At 37.2% G+C, this 15,934-nt stretch overlaps 1 protein-coding gene across 1 annotated transcript; it reads left to right on the top strand.

Moving 5' to 3' along the window:
• The first annotated feature begins 2,875 nt into the window (after positions 1–2,875).
• Positions 2,876–12,884, top strand: LOC128987913 (zinc finger protein 330 homolog). Its single transcript, XM_054409004.1, has 7 exons — positions 2,876–3,290; positions 6,451–6,470; positions 8,782–8,932; positions 9,838–10,069; positions 10,711–10,875; positions 11,091–11,210; positions 12,724–12,884. The coding sequence occupies exons 1-7, from the start codon at positions 3,171–3,173 to the stop codon at positions 12,831–12,833; spliced, it is 918 nt and encodes a 305-aa protein (XP_054264979.1). The 5' UTR covers positions 2,876–3,170; the 3' UTR covers positions 12,834–12,884.
• The last annotated feature ends 3,050 nt before the right edge of the window (positions 12,885–15,934 follow it).

Here is a 15,934-nt window from a genome sequence, read left to right as displayed (position 1 = left end):
GTACAGAGTTGCGTTATATGATCAGACCAAGTCAGTTGTTTGTCAATATGGACACCTAGAAACTTTACCACATTGGACAGTTCAGCTTCAACTGGGCCTATATCATGTAGAGGTCTAAGGCAAAATATGACTGATTGTGTTTTGTCTTTATTCAAAAGAAAACTATTAGCTGAAAACCACTCAGCAGCAGTATTGACTGTGTTTCTGACAGTTGACTTAAGATGCAAAAGGTCACTGTGACAAGATAGCAAGGTGGTATCATCCGCATAGAGATAGGAATTGCAACTAAGATTCATAGGCAGATCATTTATAGCAATTAAAAACAGAAGGGGACCCAAGACGGAGCCTTGAGGTACCCCACAGTTGCTGAGGGCGATGGAGGACCATTCACCATCAGCGTATACCGCCTGTCTACGATTTGCTAAATAAGACCACAAAAGATTTAGAGCACTGTTTCTGATTCCATAAAACTCCAACTTATGAAGCAAGATCTCATGGTCAACACAATCAAAGGCCTTGCTAAGATCAATGAAGGTGGCCCAGGCAAAATCTTTATTTTCAAAAGCCCTGTGAATGGTGTTATAGATTTGCCATTGGTTTCATCTAATCAGAATTAAATTTGGTTGGTTAACATAAAATTATACTATCCAGGTAGGTTTAAACTAGGTTAATCCTCTAACCCTCATATCCAAGAAATCATGAACGTGTCTAGTTTGTTTAGAACCTAACTTACTAATTTGGAAATCAAAGTAACAAATGGAGTAGCAATAATTTAAAAAAAAACAATAAGATAAATGATAACGTCGACATTAAAAATAGCTTATATACCTAAAATAATAATAACTTAAATACCTTAGTAGGATTCAAGGTGAAATAATATAATACAAAATAATTAGTTGGTTTTGAGGGTTGAGGTTATGTTTTATTTATATCTGGGAGTCTGTTTGACTTTGTTTATGCTATGCTGCTAACGTGCTAAGTAACAGACGACAGACCGCAGTCATCAACAAGATGGTTCTTCTTCTTCATGGGCCAGTTTTTTTCGTTTGCAATAAGTGATCAGTCAGGCTGTAGACGCTTGTATTTCCCATATAGGGAATAAGCTATTACCGTAGTACTCATGGTAAGACCTGGACGCGGGACCGATTTTTTTTTCGTTTTGAGGTCCCTAGAGGCTAAAATCACCATCCGTTCAAATTCATATATATATATGTCCGTTAGCACGATAACTCGAACAAAAATGATCCGATTTTGATGAAATTTGGTACAAACGTGTAAACCTATGTTTATTCGAACGAGTTCACGATCCAGCATGATCGGACCATGGGAATGGGGGTTTACGGGGGGTTTTATGGGGTAAAAATAGGTTTTTCCCATTTTTGACCAAAAAAACATAAAATTTAGCATTTTCTTTCCATAATAAAGCTTTTTATACTAAATCTATATTATTTTGTGTTTTTTATGTTCAGGCCCAGACCACACTTTATCCCAGGGACATCCCATAGTAGTCCCATATGTCCTGAGAATGTCCTGAGGACTACCCTGGGATGACCTCGGATGTCCTACGGATATGCGTGTGAGCTTATCCGTAGGACATCCCCGGGCGGGGACATTACGCATTCCAGTGGATATCCTGGGATATCCCAGGTTGACCATAGGACCACTATGGGATATCTTGCATATCCTGTCGCAATATCCGTGGGATGTCCTGAGAAGAAAGTGTGCTGTCTGGGTTGGGGAGACCACATTGAAAACATCTGCAAGAGGTTAGCGAGGGTCACCTACCTGCTCCGGAAACTCACCTACTGGTCCCCAAATCCTAACTGATAGTGGTATATCATGCCTTTTTTGTTCCAAAGCCACGTCTCATTATGGTCTACAGATATGGGGCCATGCACCTGACCGCCTGAAAAACCTACGGCAGCAAAATAAGGCTTTTGCGAGTTATCACTGGTAGTAGGAGGCGTGAACACTGTAGGCCGCTTTTTATAAGGACGGGCATACTGACTGTCTACAGTAACTACATCCTCTCGTCTGCAAAATATGTCCATGATAACCTGGGGAAGTTCAACAAAAGGAATTATATGCACAGGCACAATACTAGGCGCAAAACCAAAATCTACATTCCTTTCTGCAGGCCAAGCAAAACCAGGGATGCTTTCCCAGTGATGGCCCTAAAGCTCTACAATAATCTCCCTGACAGAATCAAACAGCTTGAGGGTAACAAGTTTGCCTCAAATCTTAAGAGCCTCATGAGAGAAAAGCCCTACTATAGTTTGAAAGAGTTCTTCGAAGCGAACTTCGATAGCACAAGACCATTTTGTCTATGCCATCTGTGGGACACTTATAACTCCATTTTGGAAGTTTTGTAAATAGCCATTGTAAATATGTACATATAAATTACTTTGGACGCAGCTAATCCAATGCTTACTGGTCTCAGGCTAAGAATAAGGTAATCAGGTAGGAGGTTATCTCTTGTTAGCAGAGTCTAGTCTATTGTTGTTAATATTTTAATTGTCCATCGACGTTTGTTGCAATTGTTAACTTTTGTTAACTTTATCTTTAAATTATCATATTTATTTATATGACAAATTGATTGTTAAATCACATTTCACACTGTTAGGTAATCCACAGAGCTGACACCTCTTAAATGAACATAAGACATGTTATTTGTAATGTCTAGCCTAACTGTAGCCATGCTATATATGCATGACAGTTAATTGTCAATGCATTTTTATAATGTCCAATGACGAATAAATTATTCTGATTTTATAATCAATGCTCCCAGTAAAGGGCAAACTTATTCTTACTTATGTATGGATTTCTTCCACTTTCTTCCCATATTCTGTCACAACAATCCTCCTCCACTCCACATCGTACGTAGGGGCAGGAGAGGAGCAGACTTATTTTATTTTAATTTCATTCGGTTTGTCAAGTCAAGTGAGATCATTTTATTAGGTTAGAATTTAGAAATTAGAATTTATAACCGGAGGAATCGAATTGCCTGAAGCAATATTAGTTATGTTTAATTTTTATTTGTAAAATCACTGTGCCGAGTAAATTATTTATAAGCTTGGTTCCCTAAATAACCTAAGGTGTTTTAGTTTGAGGGCTAAGTTTAACAATATTTTAGGTTTTTAAACAATACTTGATTTTTCTTACCCTTCAAAATGCCCAAAAAGAAGACAGGTCAGAGAAAGAAGGCAGAAAAACAGAAACTTAGACAAAAAGAAATTAGAACTGCTAAAGACAATGTAGATTTAGCTAAGCAACCATGCAATTCCTCAATGGTATGTAAGCCTCGGCCTAGGCCTATCCAGTTTTAGATTGTGGTGTTTTTAGAGTTTTGGTATTTTGTTGTAGTTTGTCTTTCGGGTACAGTTTCTTAACTGGGCTATGCTAATATCAATTGAAACTATCGAATTGAAAATATTGATTGATAATCGATATTTTTTAATATATTTATTGTAAAATTTAACTATCATAACCTAACCTAACCAACCAAACTTGCTGATGGTGAAAAAATTGCATAAAGGTCTACTAATCGAATCGATAGTTTCAATCGATATTAGCATAGCCCAGTTAAGAAACTGTACCCATCTAGGTATAGAATTAAATAGAGAAACTGTACCCTCTAGGTATAGAATTAAATAGAGGTTTTTAAGGTTCAACAGTAGTTAAATTATCTTTTGGACTAATTTTCTGGAGCATATAAGTTACGTCAAATAAATTACAGGGTTGACTTCCATATCTGTTGTCAAAAACAACCAAATGAAAATATCTATCGTTTGGTTTGATATATCAAATGATAGAATCGATATTTTCATTTGGTTGTTTTTGACAACAGATACGTAAGACTACCCAAATTACGAATTAACACTTAGGCTAACTTATACCAAATCCCCGGTCTGACAGACCCACGGGAATTTTCACAAACGCATGTCTTGGGGGATTCCATTCCCCCAATACCTTCCCCCCTTTTCCTTCTCTACCTGATTGTTTATTCATTTTGCGTGGGTGCCGTGACCTTAACAGGTTGATTCATAACATGCCCGTCTCAGAAGCCCAGCGTTAGTGTATTTTAAAGCGGGGTCGCTCACAGGCCCAGGGTTTCGGTTTGTTTGTTTCCAAGTGGGGTCCATTAGTTTCAAATGGGGTCTCACAGACCGGGGGTTTCGGTTAGCGTCAGCCTGGTAGGGTTTTGGTATTAGTGTTAATAATAGGCTGACTAATAGGCCTATCTATGAAAACTATTGAATGGAATTCGTTCATCTCCAGAAAACAGACAGCTTATTATTAAATGCACAGGAAAACTACCTATGAAATAGCATGAAAGTATAACATTTTCCCTTAAACCGTTCTATAAGTTAGGCCTAGATGAATTTATTAGACTTGATCCGGAATCGATTGCGCAGGCATGAACTTGAATATTTTTCCTAAGTTAACTAAGGTAGGTACTCGAGTGCATGAGGCTCATCCACCTTCTCTGTCCTTATAGCCACAATGAAGAAAGTTTCCTACCCTCATGCAGCAATAGGCCTATCAGTCTCCCCCACAAGCCCTAAAGGTCACAAAAAAAAAAACAAGTTGGCTAGTTATATCTGATTCACACGGCTCATTATTGAAGTTATAGAAGTTTGTTTATGACTAATTAGGCTATACCATAGCTTGAGATGAACACTGCCTAGTTAACTTATTGTAGTCAAATAGGTTATAGGCTAACTTAATTTTACTTCATTGTTTTAATAACAAAGAAAATTTTCTCAGAAACACCAAATTGTTGCACTGCATTATGTTGCGGAAGTCTCAGGATTAGTAGGCAAAACTATTTTGCAACAAATAGGTTACTGCTAAAAAATTCTTGCTGTTATAAAATGTGTTACTTGGTTACCAGTACACACAGACCGCGGACCAGTGATGCAGCAAAGTCAAATCAGTTTTGCCAACTATCATATGTTGTCACTAATCATCATATCCACAGACCAAGTGATGCACATATGCGACAAAGATCCCTATAGATAGACCACTGCAGAGAATGCAGGGCCTTCAAATAGACCGTTACGAAGACATAAGCTTTTTAATAACATTGGACACAACGCTAATTTGCGACGTCAGTCTATTTTAATGTAGGCCTAAACAGCTGTCACATGTATACATCGGCAGTCCATGGGTAGAAACCGGCCGTCCCATATGTGCGTCGCTGGTCTGATGAAATGTGATGAATGAAAAATTTAGTAAGTTTCTATTCTATTGGTGGTAGCGAACAAGTTAAATTTATTTATTTTTTCAATGGGTTAAAAGTAAGTGTGGGTTTGTTCATACCTTAAACTTAGGCTACAAAAGTGATGATTACAAATTTTAAAGCAATTTATTGTACACAAATGTGCCTTGTAAAATATATTTTTTAAATTTTTTTTCAATTGTGTTTGAATTTTTATCAAACCTAGGTTTGTTCTGAACTAGATGTTCAGAACACAACCACACTCAACCAAATCTGCACCAGGGTCATCTCTGTATGCTCGGATTGGTATTCCGCTCTGCTAGACATGGTTTGAGCAACCATGCCTGTATTAGGCTATCTTGTACAAGTCTCTCATCCTGCAGCTACTCGAGTATGCTTCCTTGGTTTGGTCACAATACCATCTTGGCCATATTTACCATCTTCAGTTGGTACAAAGACGCTTCATCAGGTTCCTGGGATGTCGTGCTGGACTTCCGGGTTGACGAGCTCTCTAATATGTACGACATTCCGAGTCTTGAATACAGAAGGCAAGTGGCTGATGTGACCTTTCTTTACAAACTGATTAATAACCAAGTCAACTGCCCCTTCTTGCTGGAAAGGATAAACTTCCATGTTCCTTTGAGAATCACAAGACATCAGCGTGTATTTGAACTTGACTATACTGGGACTAACTACGCCAGTTCCAGTCCCATTCCCCGGATTATGCGCCTCGGGAATGTGATAAGCAGCTCTGTTGACCTTCTAACTGCCTCCTTGGGAGTGGTTCGGCGTTCTGCGGCTGACAGCATCCTTGAGGGTACTCTGTAAAAGCATTGTTGTTGTTGTTATTTTTCTCATGTCAATTTTGTGATCTATTTTGATTGTATTCTTGTTATTGATACATTCATTGTATATTTTGTTATTGTTATATTTTCATATATTATTATATTTTTTTTGTAACATTAATATCCATTGTTTTTGCTATGATTATTTAGTGTTAATTATTGTTTTCAGCACCTCTGTAATTGACAGCTAAATTTTCATAATTTTTTTCCTATCTGTAGCTTTTACTTAATGTAAAATGGTGTTTGACGTTGGTGTTCAATAAAAAAAAAAAAAAACAGAAGGATATGAGTGGTTCTTCTGTGGCTATAAATTAAATTGCTTAGGTAGAGTTGTTTGTGCTGGTATTGTTTCAATGTTTCTTTAATGATTGGGTTTTGTTTCAGGAATGTGAAAGATGCCATAGGTAAGCAGATCAAAAACAGTCATTTTTCAATAGTAGACATAAGGCATGTTTTCTTTTATTTTATTTTGCGTGTTTTTACACCAGTGGAATGTTTTACGTTTTGAAAGGGAATTGGACAAACCCTGGTCTTGTTACTACCTCACAACGACCTTTTAGCAAATTTCCCTATAGGGAAGTAGCTATTACCGTAGGTGACATGGTAAGACCTGGAGCCGGGACCGATATACTTTTTCATTTTTAAGTCCCTAGAGGCCAAAAACACTATTTGTTCAATATATATATATATATATATATATATATATATATATATAGAGAGAGAGAGAGAGAGAGAGAGGGAGAGAGAGAGAGAGAGAGAGAGATTCATCATATAAACCAAAGTCGATGCTTAAATTACAGTTTACAAGTGTCAATAATCGTCAAATCAATTCGAGATTTTATAGGGGTTTCCAGATAGGAAGCTAGAATAACTAAGAAGTTTTTATATTAATCCTGTGAAAAAAAAATTAAAAAATGTTACCTATATTTGATTTTGTATGCAGATGTCATTTCATCATTCCTTGTTGTGGGCTTTGTACTTTTTTAATACTGTACTTTTCATTGAAATGGCGACCATACAAAGTAGGTATTTTAAGCCAAGTATGAATGGAGATGAGGGTAGGATGAGTGGAGCGATGAGGCCGACATATTCCTTATACACAGCTGTTTATTAATAGCCCATACAGCTTATGGCTACTAAGGGACCAACAGTTTATAGTGGAATCCGAACCACATTTTTGCCTTGGTATTTTAGTAGCTTTTTGATGGTTCGAAACTGGATCCAGCTGTTCCTGATCATTGGGCTTTAAATAAATGATCCTGACTAATGAAACCGCTGATCTTAGTCAGTAACAAAGCCACACAGGTCATCACACACCATTCTACACTCATCCTTCACTCATATTTGGGTTAAAATACGCACCTTGGTGGCGTCCCCATCTCAATGATTGATAATTGATATTAACAAATTTGTGTAATTATCAGGATAGTACTGCGGATAGTCTATCATGATTCTCTCCATCATGAACATCTGATTGGCATCCATTAATGGACTATATCATTCCATTATGGTTCAACAGTAATGATAAAATAATGCAGACGAATTGTTGTGTGCGGTGTTTCAACTCATGTCCTTGTCAGAAACATGTTTTATATAAGCTTGAAGACAATCGGTAAAACATGATTGGATTATTGACTATTATTAGACCTTATATGATTGGATCATACTATCTTATGATAAGTTAATGAAGACCAGGATTTGGCTCCTTTTAACATGTTATACAATGTGTGCCCCATAAATAGATCTAAGTTTAGACTAGACTTTGTTTGCACATAGGAAGTGTGGGCATTCTAAGGAAACGCGCAGAGCGTACTATTTGACTGCACAAATCCAACCAACGTAAGTGAACACATTCTTGAACCCATGAAAGAACAGGCATGCTTCAGGCAGAGTACATTCACAGGATGCCACAGTTCATCAGGTGCCCTACCTTAATGTTTGGTCAATGTGGCGAGGACTTACTTACTTTCCGTGTCCGGAAATCAGACTTCGCTTTTCCAAAAATTAGCTACCGATATGGCTTTGTCATTCGCATGTAAAAGATCATCTAATGTGCAAGACTGGTCTAGGTGTGGACAGATCAGCAGATGGCCAGGATCCTGAACAGCACCACACACGCACAAGATGTTTTCTTCGTCTGGTAAGAGCCCCCATTTCTGCATGTTTGTCTTGCATTTTGATACCTCGACCCTAATTCGATTTAGGGTCTTCCACACCGTGTAATGAAGGCCTCCACCAGGAGCCAGTTCCTCCCTGGCTGGTATGGGAGGGTTAGTCAACGTGGCCTCCCACCTTGTCACCCGATTGCTTGAGAGTGATCCATCCAGGACTCGTGTCCGTGATAAAAAGCTCTTTCTGGACCGAAGCCGTCACTCTGCAGGTTGGTGGCCGTGTAATGGGTGACGAGGGTCTGTCTCTTGCTTAGTCCTTTCTGCGTCGGCAGCGACATCACGTCGGATTGGTGGAGGGGAGATCCCTATGATAGGATAGAGTTTGTGTACTGGGGTTGGTTTCAAACACCCAGTTACAATCCGAGCCATGTCATTGACTGCAATGTCAACCTGTTTTGCATGTGACGATGCATTCCATACTGGTGCATCGTACTCCGACAACTTCGAAAAATGTGGCGAGGAAAGGATGTGGCTTTCGTGTCTAGGGACAAGGTCTTTTTCCAAGCAATAAGTAAACTGAATCAATAAGTTTTGTTGGTTGCAGGAAACAGAAAAACAGAGCGTTCTGCTACTTCTGTCAGAGTGTTCAGAGGTTGCCTCAGTGCGCTCAGTGTGGCAAGATCAAGTGTATGCTCAAAACTGGAGATTGTGTGATCAAACATGCTGGAGTGTTTACTACAGGATTGGGGATGGTGGTAAGTGTAACACAATTCTGCTGGCGGATGTGGGAGTACAGGACTGACAAAAACCCTACACAATTATAATTTCCTACAGTTAGGCTACCTGACAAGGCAGGCTTCCTTGCACTGATTATAGCACTCAAAGTAGCTAATTGCTGCATTTACTTTGCTGCATTCCAGTATTCCAACCAAACAACACAAAACAGTGTGCTTTTATAAGGCACATAATACGTACGCTTGAAAATAAGTTGGCAACACCGAAAAATACTACGACTACGTTCAGCTGGTGCAGCGTTTCACAGCCTCTAAACATGTTGTTTAGTGTTTGAAAGACTAATTATTTATATGCTTTATAGTAACTGTAGGAAAACTATAATGTGTAATGCAAGTGCTAAGTGCCTTTGCTGCACTTGAGAAACTATCTACACTCACCTGTGGGTTGTACGCAAGCATTTCTCTCATGTGTAACAAAGTACCACTTCGCGCATCAGTTACACAAATAACTAAGTTATTGTAAATCACTATAGGCTAGTAATTGAATTTTACCCCTATCATTTCATACATAAAAATAACAATGATTTTGATACACTCACCCCCAGGGTCGTAAGTATACTTTTAGTTTTTAGATAAGCCTACACATAACACTTTTGAGATTCTTGTCATCCCCTCATCCCAACATAAGCGCAGCCCATCTGAGCCCTCCACACTTAAATTCACAAACAACCGGTCGTTGTAAAGTTCTCTTAGCTCTGTGGTGTGTATTTTCCTCTCCACTCTCTTTCCTCTCTAATTGGCTCATAAATTTTCCTAAGAATCTTATTTTCAAAAGACGTTAGTTTGTTCTAATTTCCACTTTCTATTTTATTTATTTTAATTAATTGACAGCTATTTTCTCCTATTATGTATCATACGTTTGCTAGGGAGCGATCTGCGACTTCTGTGAGGCGTGGGTGTGTCACGGCCGCAAGTGCCTGACTGTGCACGCCTGCACATGCGTGCTGCAGGATGCTGTGTGCGCAGAATGTGAGCGTGGAGTCTGGGACCACGGAGGACGGATATTCAAGTGTTCCTTCTGTGACTCGTTTCTTTGTGAGGACGACCAGTTTGAACACCAAGCCTCATGTCAAGTCCTCGAGTCTGAGAATTATAAGTGTGAGTATTGTCTAAAACAACGCATTGTCTTATAAGTCTCTCATTTGTCAAATTAGTTTCCAAAAGACGTTTTGAAATAATCTTTGCTATTATCTCCCAAGGTCTTATCATTTTGCCAACGCTCATCTGTAGCCTACTTTTCTTTGCTATTTATAGGCATTATTCAATAAATCAAAGACACAAATGATTATATTAAATTGTAATAGGCTATCTCTGGTTTGATAATAATTCCTTTAGGCCCTAAAACGTAGGATCTAAAGTACGGTAATTATTCAATAAGTTTGAGATATCAACCAACAAAATTAATGATATCCTATTATGTTTTTTAGTTTTGTTATCATTAACTCTTATTATTAATTTATTAACACAATTTTTAAATCTTAAATTCCATAATATTCTTCAAGTATAAGAATATCTTTTGCCATTTTCTCTCTAACAAAATAAATAAAATAGTTCTTATTGAACGGCAGTTAATTGGCATTGAACTTGCTGAAAGGCTCTGTATATTACATACCGGTACTTAAAAGTGCAACTTATTTTCCATTGAACATTTCATAAAAATAATTGAACATAAAATGGAAACACATTTCAAAACTGTCCATTTTACTGCTAAGTTACAAACCCCTGATGAAATGTTACAGGCCAGTCGTGTAATAAACTAGGTCAGTACTCTTGTTTGAGATGCAAGACCTGCTACTGTGAAGATCACGTCAGAAGAAAAGGTTTCAAGTACGACAAGAACAAAGGCATTCCTTGCCCAAAGTGTGGCTACGAGACTTCACAGACGAAGGACCTCAGCATGTCCAGTAGGTTCTGACAGATTCATTTTGTCATATCATTTTAGGCTAGGCATTTTGATGCTTTGTGTTATTTCCTTTGTTGTGATTGTGTGTTTCAAGTTGAGTGTAAGAAGGTTAACATCTTATGACATCACATATTTTATGTCAAAAATCTATTGGCTGTGTATATTACACTTTTTTAATCTATACTTCATTCTAATTTTTATAAAAACCTTTCACAGCTCGCAGTCACAAATTTGGACGCCAAGGTCAAGCTGGGATGGATGATTACGATGATGAAGATGGATACGAAGCATCTGGCTACAGTGGTTACAATGGTTACGGCGGCGGAGGTGCAGCTGGTGAGTCGTTTACACATTTATGTAGTTACCGACTGCAACGGCATTTCACATTCAATACAAATGCTACTCTGAGCCTCTTCACATTAAATCTATCTTAATATTCTGATTAAATTAGCCGGGAGTTCAATGTGTTGAGTTAGCACAAATATTTAAATAAGATTATTTAGAAAGAAAAATAGTGTGTCTTAAGGGCAAATTTTTTAATTGATTAGTTTGGTTGATATAGTTTTTGTTAAGAGTATTTATCGTCTTTACAATTTATTTAAAAAAGTAGGGGTGTGCGAATATTCAAAATTTTGAATCGAATCGAATAGTAAAACTACTATTCGATTCGATTCGGTCTATCTGCGAGTATTCGATTTTTTGAATAGTTCGACGGTGGTCGAATAGTTCGGACCTTTTCGAATACTTCGCATCTGGTCACATAATTAGTTGGAGCTTTGGAAAACATAAAACAAATCAAGTTGGCCAAAAAAGTGTTTCAAGTAATTAATAAAAAATTACAATCGGGCTAAAATACGAATAGTAATCAGTTTCTATCGACTGTCGAGTGACAACGTTTCATTTTCAACTATTGTGTAATCGTGTCGTGAGTTTCCGATGAAATGATGTCCTCCGCCATTAGCCAAATAAACAAGGTCGGTAAATATAGTTCCGTTCTAACTTGGTTTGAAAATAAATAAAAACTGTTAAGATGCTTCAGATTAAATAAAAATGCAATACAATATTTAATTAAAACTCACTTAGATATTTTATTTTATTATTTTTCAACATTATTAAACTCATTGTGTGCTGCAAAACACTACGTTAGCATTCATCCGCCATCATTGTTCTTGGCAATGGCGATCGGGTTCAAGTCTGTTTTGTTCTGGGATCACGGTAGACCTACATAAATCTAGCATACGACAATGATGTGTCTATTTCAAGTGAAGTAAAACTGAAAAAGTGATGGCGAATAAGATACCGGAACAAATTATACTGAGTTCTCTTATACAAGGTACCAAAACGCGCACCGTCACCTTTATAAACTTGAAATATGATATATACAAATGTTGTCTGCTAGATAGATTTGCCGTGATCCCAGAGTAAAACGTAATTCACACTTGCTATGGAAGTCTGCTTCTATTCCTCTGCTTCTCTAGCAGACAACATTTCTGTTCTTTCTTTTTTCTATTGCATTAGCGCAAGCTGTGTTACAAGACAAGAAGTTTTGAGGTTGGAGTTTAGAGACAGTTTGTTTAGCACGTCTGCACTAAGTATTTCAGCTAAACTTAGTAACAATTTTTGTATATTTTGACAACAGTTGCTTTTATACAGTTGGATATTGGCTAAAAGTTATAGGCCTAGGCTTCATTTAAGTTTGGTTGAATGACACAAGATGGATTCAGATGAAGAAGCCGATTTAGGCCTCGAATTCAAATTCGATTCAAAATTCTCTCTACTCGATTCAAAAAGAAAAAGTAGTATTCGCACACCCCTAAAAAAAAGCTTTAATCTAAAAAGTATTTTTCAGATTCTGAAGAAGACGATGATGATTATGATGAATCAGATGAAGAAACTGATGACGATGATGAAGATGAAGATGAGGACGAAGAAGATGAAGAGAGTGAAAAGAAGGATTGATGATAGCAAATGTTAGTTAATAGAAATAAAATGGAACTTTTAAAAGATAAATTAGTATCATATTTCAAAAATAATTAAAATATTAAATGTGGGTTACGGTACATATTGAATTTGCAAGTGCCTTTATTATGGTTTAAAAATTGGTGAAAGTGAATTTGTTTGGTGTAATGCAATTAAAAATTAATTATTTATTGGTTGTTTACTAAGGGTGTTTCTTTTTATGATGATTTTATTTTTGTATATTTCTAAAATTGTTACTCACTTTAAAAAATCAATATTTTTGCATGTTGCTAAAAATATAAAATATAAATATATAGCCTATGTATATAACAACATAAAATAATACTTATGTTTTAGATGAAAATGTGAAGCATCATAAACAGCATGCTAATACTGCAGCAACATATTGTTTTTATTAACTACTGAAGTTTAAATAAAATACAAAAAAAAACTACTTTCTTTTAATTTTAAACCCATATACCTTTGCTGAATTGTTATGACCTGTAATGTGATTCAGTGGAAAATTGTTAACGTACAATTTAAAAAAATAATTTGTTTGGGTGTCCATTTCCTAGGTCACTGCTAGACTAGAAATTTATGAACCTAATACTTTTAACTGAAATGGCGAGGATATCAATAGCTAGCATTTATTTTAACAACAAATAGTAATATTGTAGAGGTTACATGGATGACTCTAGATAAATAACTACACCCACATATTTACTGTTTGTTAAGGCACAGTTAATTTTTTTCTTTGGTGTAAGAGAGTCTGTTATTTTTACATTTGGATGAAGAACTTGACAATCAAGCACTAAATGCAATTGCAATCAGCAACTGACACTGTGACAATAAAGCCTTTGACTGTGAAGAGTAAAAAAATAGGTCCCCATGTTAACAATGTAACCAATTTTTTAAATGTGCGAATTTAATTAAATTGAGCCTCCATCAGTGTGTGTCAGGGCTATAGAATACAGATGATGCATCTTGTCAGTGGTTGTGCTGTGATGCACTGCTGTGTGGCTGTAACGTCACCGAGAGGACGCATGGGTCGTACCAGCAAGCGGCCCACACGCTTCCCTACATTTGCATCATTCAATTCTCGTATGACACTTTTATTTTTGTAGACTACTGCTAAGTCTGATGATTAACACGTTGACTGCGCGCGCCGACTTTACAGGCGCTCCCCAGTGGCGGGCGAAGCCCCGGCGCGCAACCGAATCAGCGAACGCAATTGGCATTCAAATATTTCAGTCTGACGAATCACAAAAGAGCAGTGGTGACTGTGCTGCGTTACCCCGAGAGTGGATGTAGTTCACTGAAACACCCAAAGGTAGCAGCACTGCATGGATCCGTATCCAGTGTCTTTGTAATGTGGGTTGAAGAGAAAAAATCCCCGAAACCGGGACAAAAGCATTGCCAGACGGGATTTTACGGGAAATTTTAGTACCAACCTACACCAAAGTAAAGCTCGCATTCTAAGCTGGCAGGCTGGCAACGATTATAACGTCTCCGTCTGAGGCTAAGCTCACACTGACTCAATATATTACTGTTGGTCTGGTGCCGACTGTAGTCGGCGCGCGCCACCTGGGAGCGCTGGCGACGCCGACTAAAGTCGGCACGCGCAGTCAACGTGTTAAATAATATTTTAGTTATGGCTAAAGATATTTTTCAATGATTAGAAAGAAGGATTGTAAACTTAAAGTTACAAAGCGAGAAACTTAAATAAATAGGATGGAGAGGACACAGCTAACTCACCTGATGAGGTTGCAGACAAGTCAAAGAACACATAAAATATATATACACACACACACAAATAATAATACTTGATATTTCAGGTTCAGGCTTCTTCAGAAATAGAGATGGCAGTAAAAAGGAAAAAAAATGTTTAAAACAATATGTCACAGTTTAAATTCAAAATGTCTGTTGTACAACTGACACAACACAAAGCACTAAATACAGGCACATTGCAATATTGTATTTACGTATTGAAAAGCAAATTAGCTTTGCCCATAAAAATAAAATAAATACTTAAAAAGCCAGACATTTAAATTTTTGGGATAGGAACAAACTTTTAGTGTACTCTTCTGCTACAGTAATTAGTGTGAATATGCTCATTAGAACCAACAGGTCGATTATTATTCATTACAAAGTTCACATTTCATTGCTTTGCCCCATGCTGTATCTGTCAATATATTTTTTAAATGTTAAGATCATGAACATAAGACTTTTTGTTATTGTAATGTAAAACAAGTAATTATTGCTAGCAAAATCATCTTTAGAATCAAGTACTGTAGTCTTTAGATTATTTACCTCGTTTGTTTGCTATACCGGTACTCCTTGCTATGTCTTCTTAATACATACTTATACTAGGGGCCACGAGAGTCTGCAGTTGGCGGCAGCCAATACCATGACTGGACTAACGTTTTCTTTGGTACCAATTTAAAAATATTAAACAATATTTTCAAACCAGCTGGTATTATTAGATTTGGCAACACCGCACTGTCCTCATTGGCTCCTTCGAACTCACGTGGTAAATAGGCTCCTCCCTCAACTGCAGACTCTCGTGTTGCTTCTGTAGTTGAGTTTCTTCATCTTAGTATTTATTTTTATAGATTTTGTTATATTGTCTGTAGAGTAACATGTTTTTTGGAACAAAATAAGTTTGTTATTTTAAAGTTGTATCCTATTTTACTGATTTTAACCGCCTATTCATCTTCTGTTTACTTTTTTTGCTTGGCTCCTTTGATTGTTCTATTCAGATGCTGAATTTGTGTGATTTTCTTAATTTCGAAAAGAGCTTAGTAGCCATGTCTGCGAGTGCTACATCAAAGATGTGAGCCAGCCCCTGCATTTTATAGCTCTGCTGTCTTTCACTGATTTATATCATACACTGACACGGAATCTGTTGAATTATTCCAAGCAAAGCTGAAAGGGCAACTTACAGAGCAAAGAAAGAAAACTAAGATGGTTGATAAAGTTTGTACAGAAATACACTCTGTAAGCTGCTCATTCGACAATTTTCCATTTAAAAGCAATACTACCTCCCCCCCCCCCCCTTATAACCAATGACTGGAGTACGGGGAAAACAAAACAACTTGCTC

The sequence above is a fragment of the Macrosteles quadrilineatus genome, unplaced genomic scaffold (assembly GCF_028750875.1).
Source record: "Macrosteles quadrilineatus isolate MER2022 unplaced genomic scaffold, UCM_ALF_1.0 Scaffold_2__2_contigs__length_208266976, whole genome shotgun sequence".
In the NCBI taxonomy this organism is placed as follows: Eukaryota; Metazoa; Arthropoda; class Insecta; order Hemiptera; family Cicadellidae; genus Macrosteles; species Macrosteles quadrilineatus.
The sequence above is the reverse complement of the archived record's forward strand: the minus strand, read 5'-3'. Positions and strand labels throughout refer to the sequence as shown.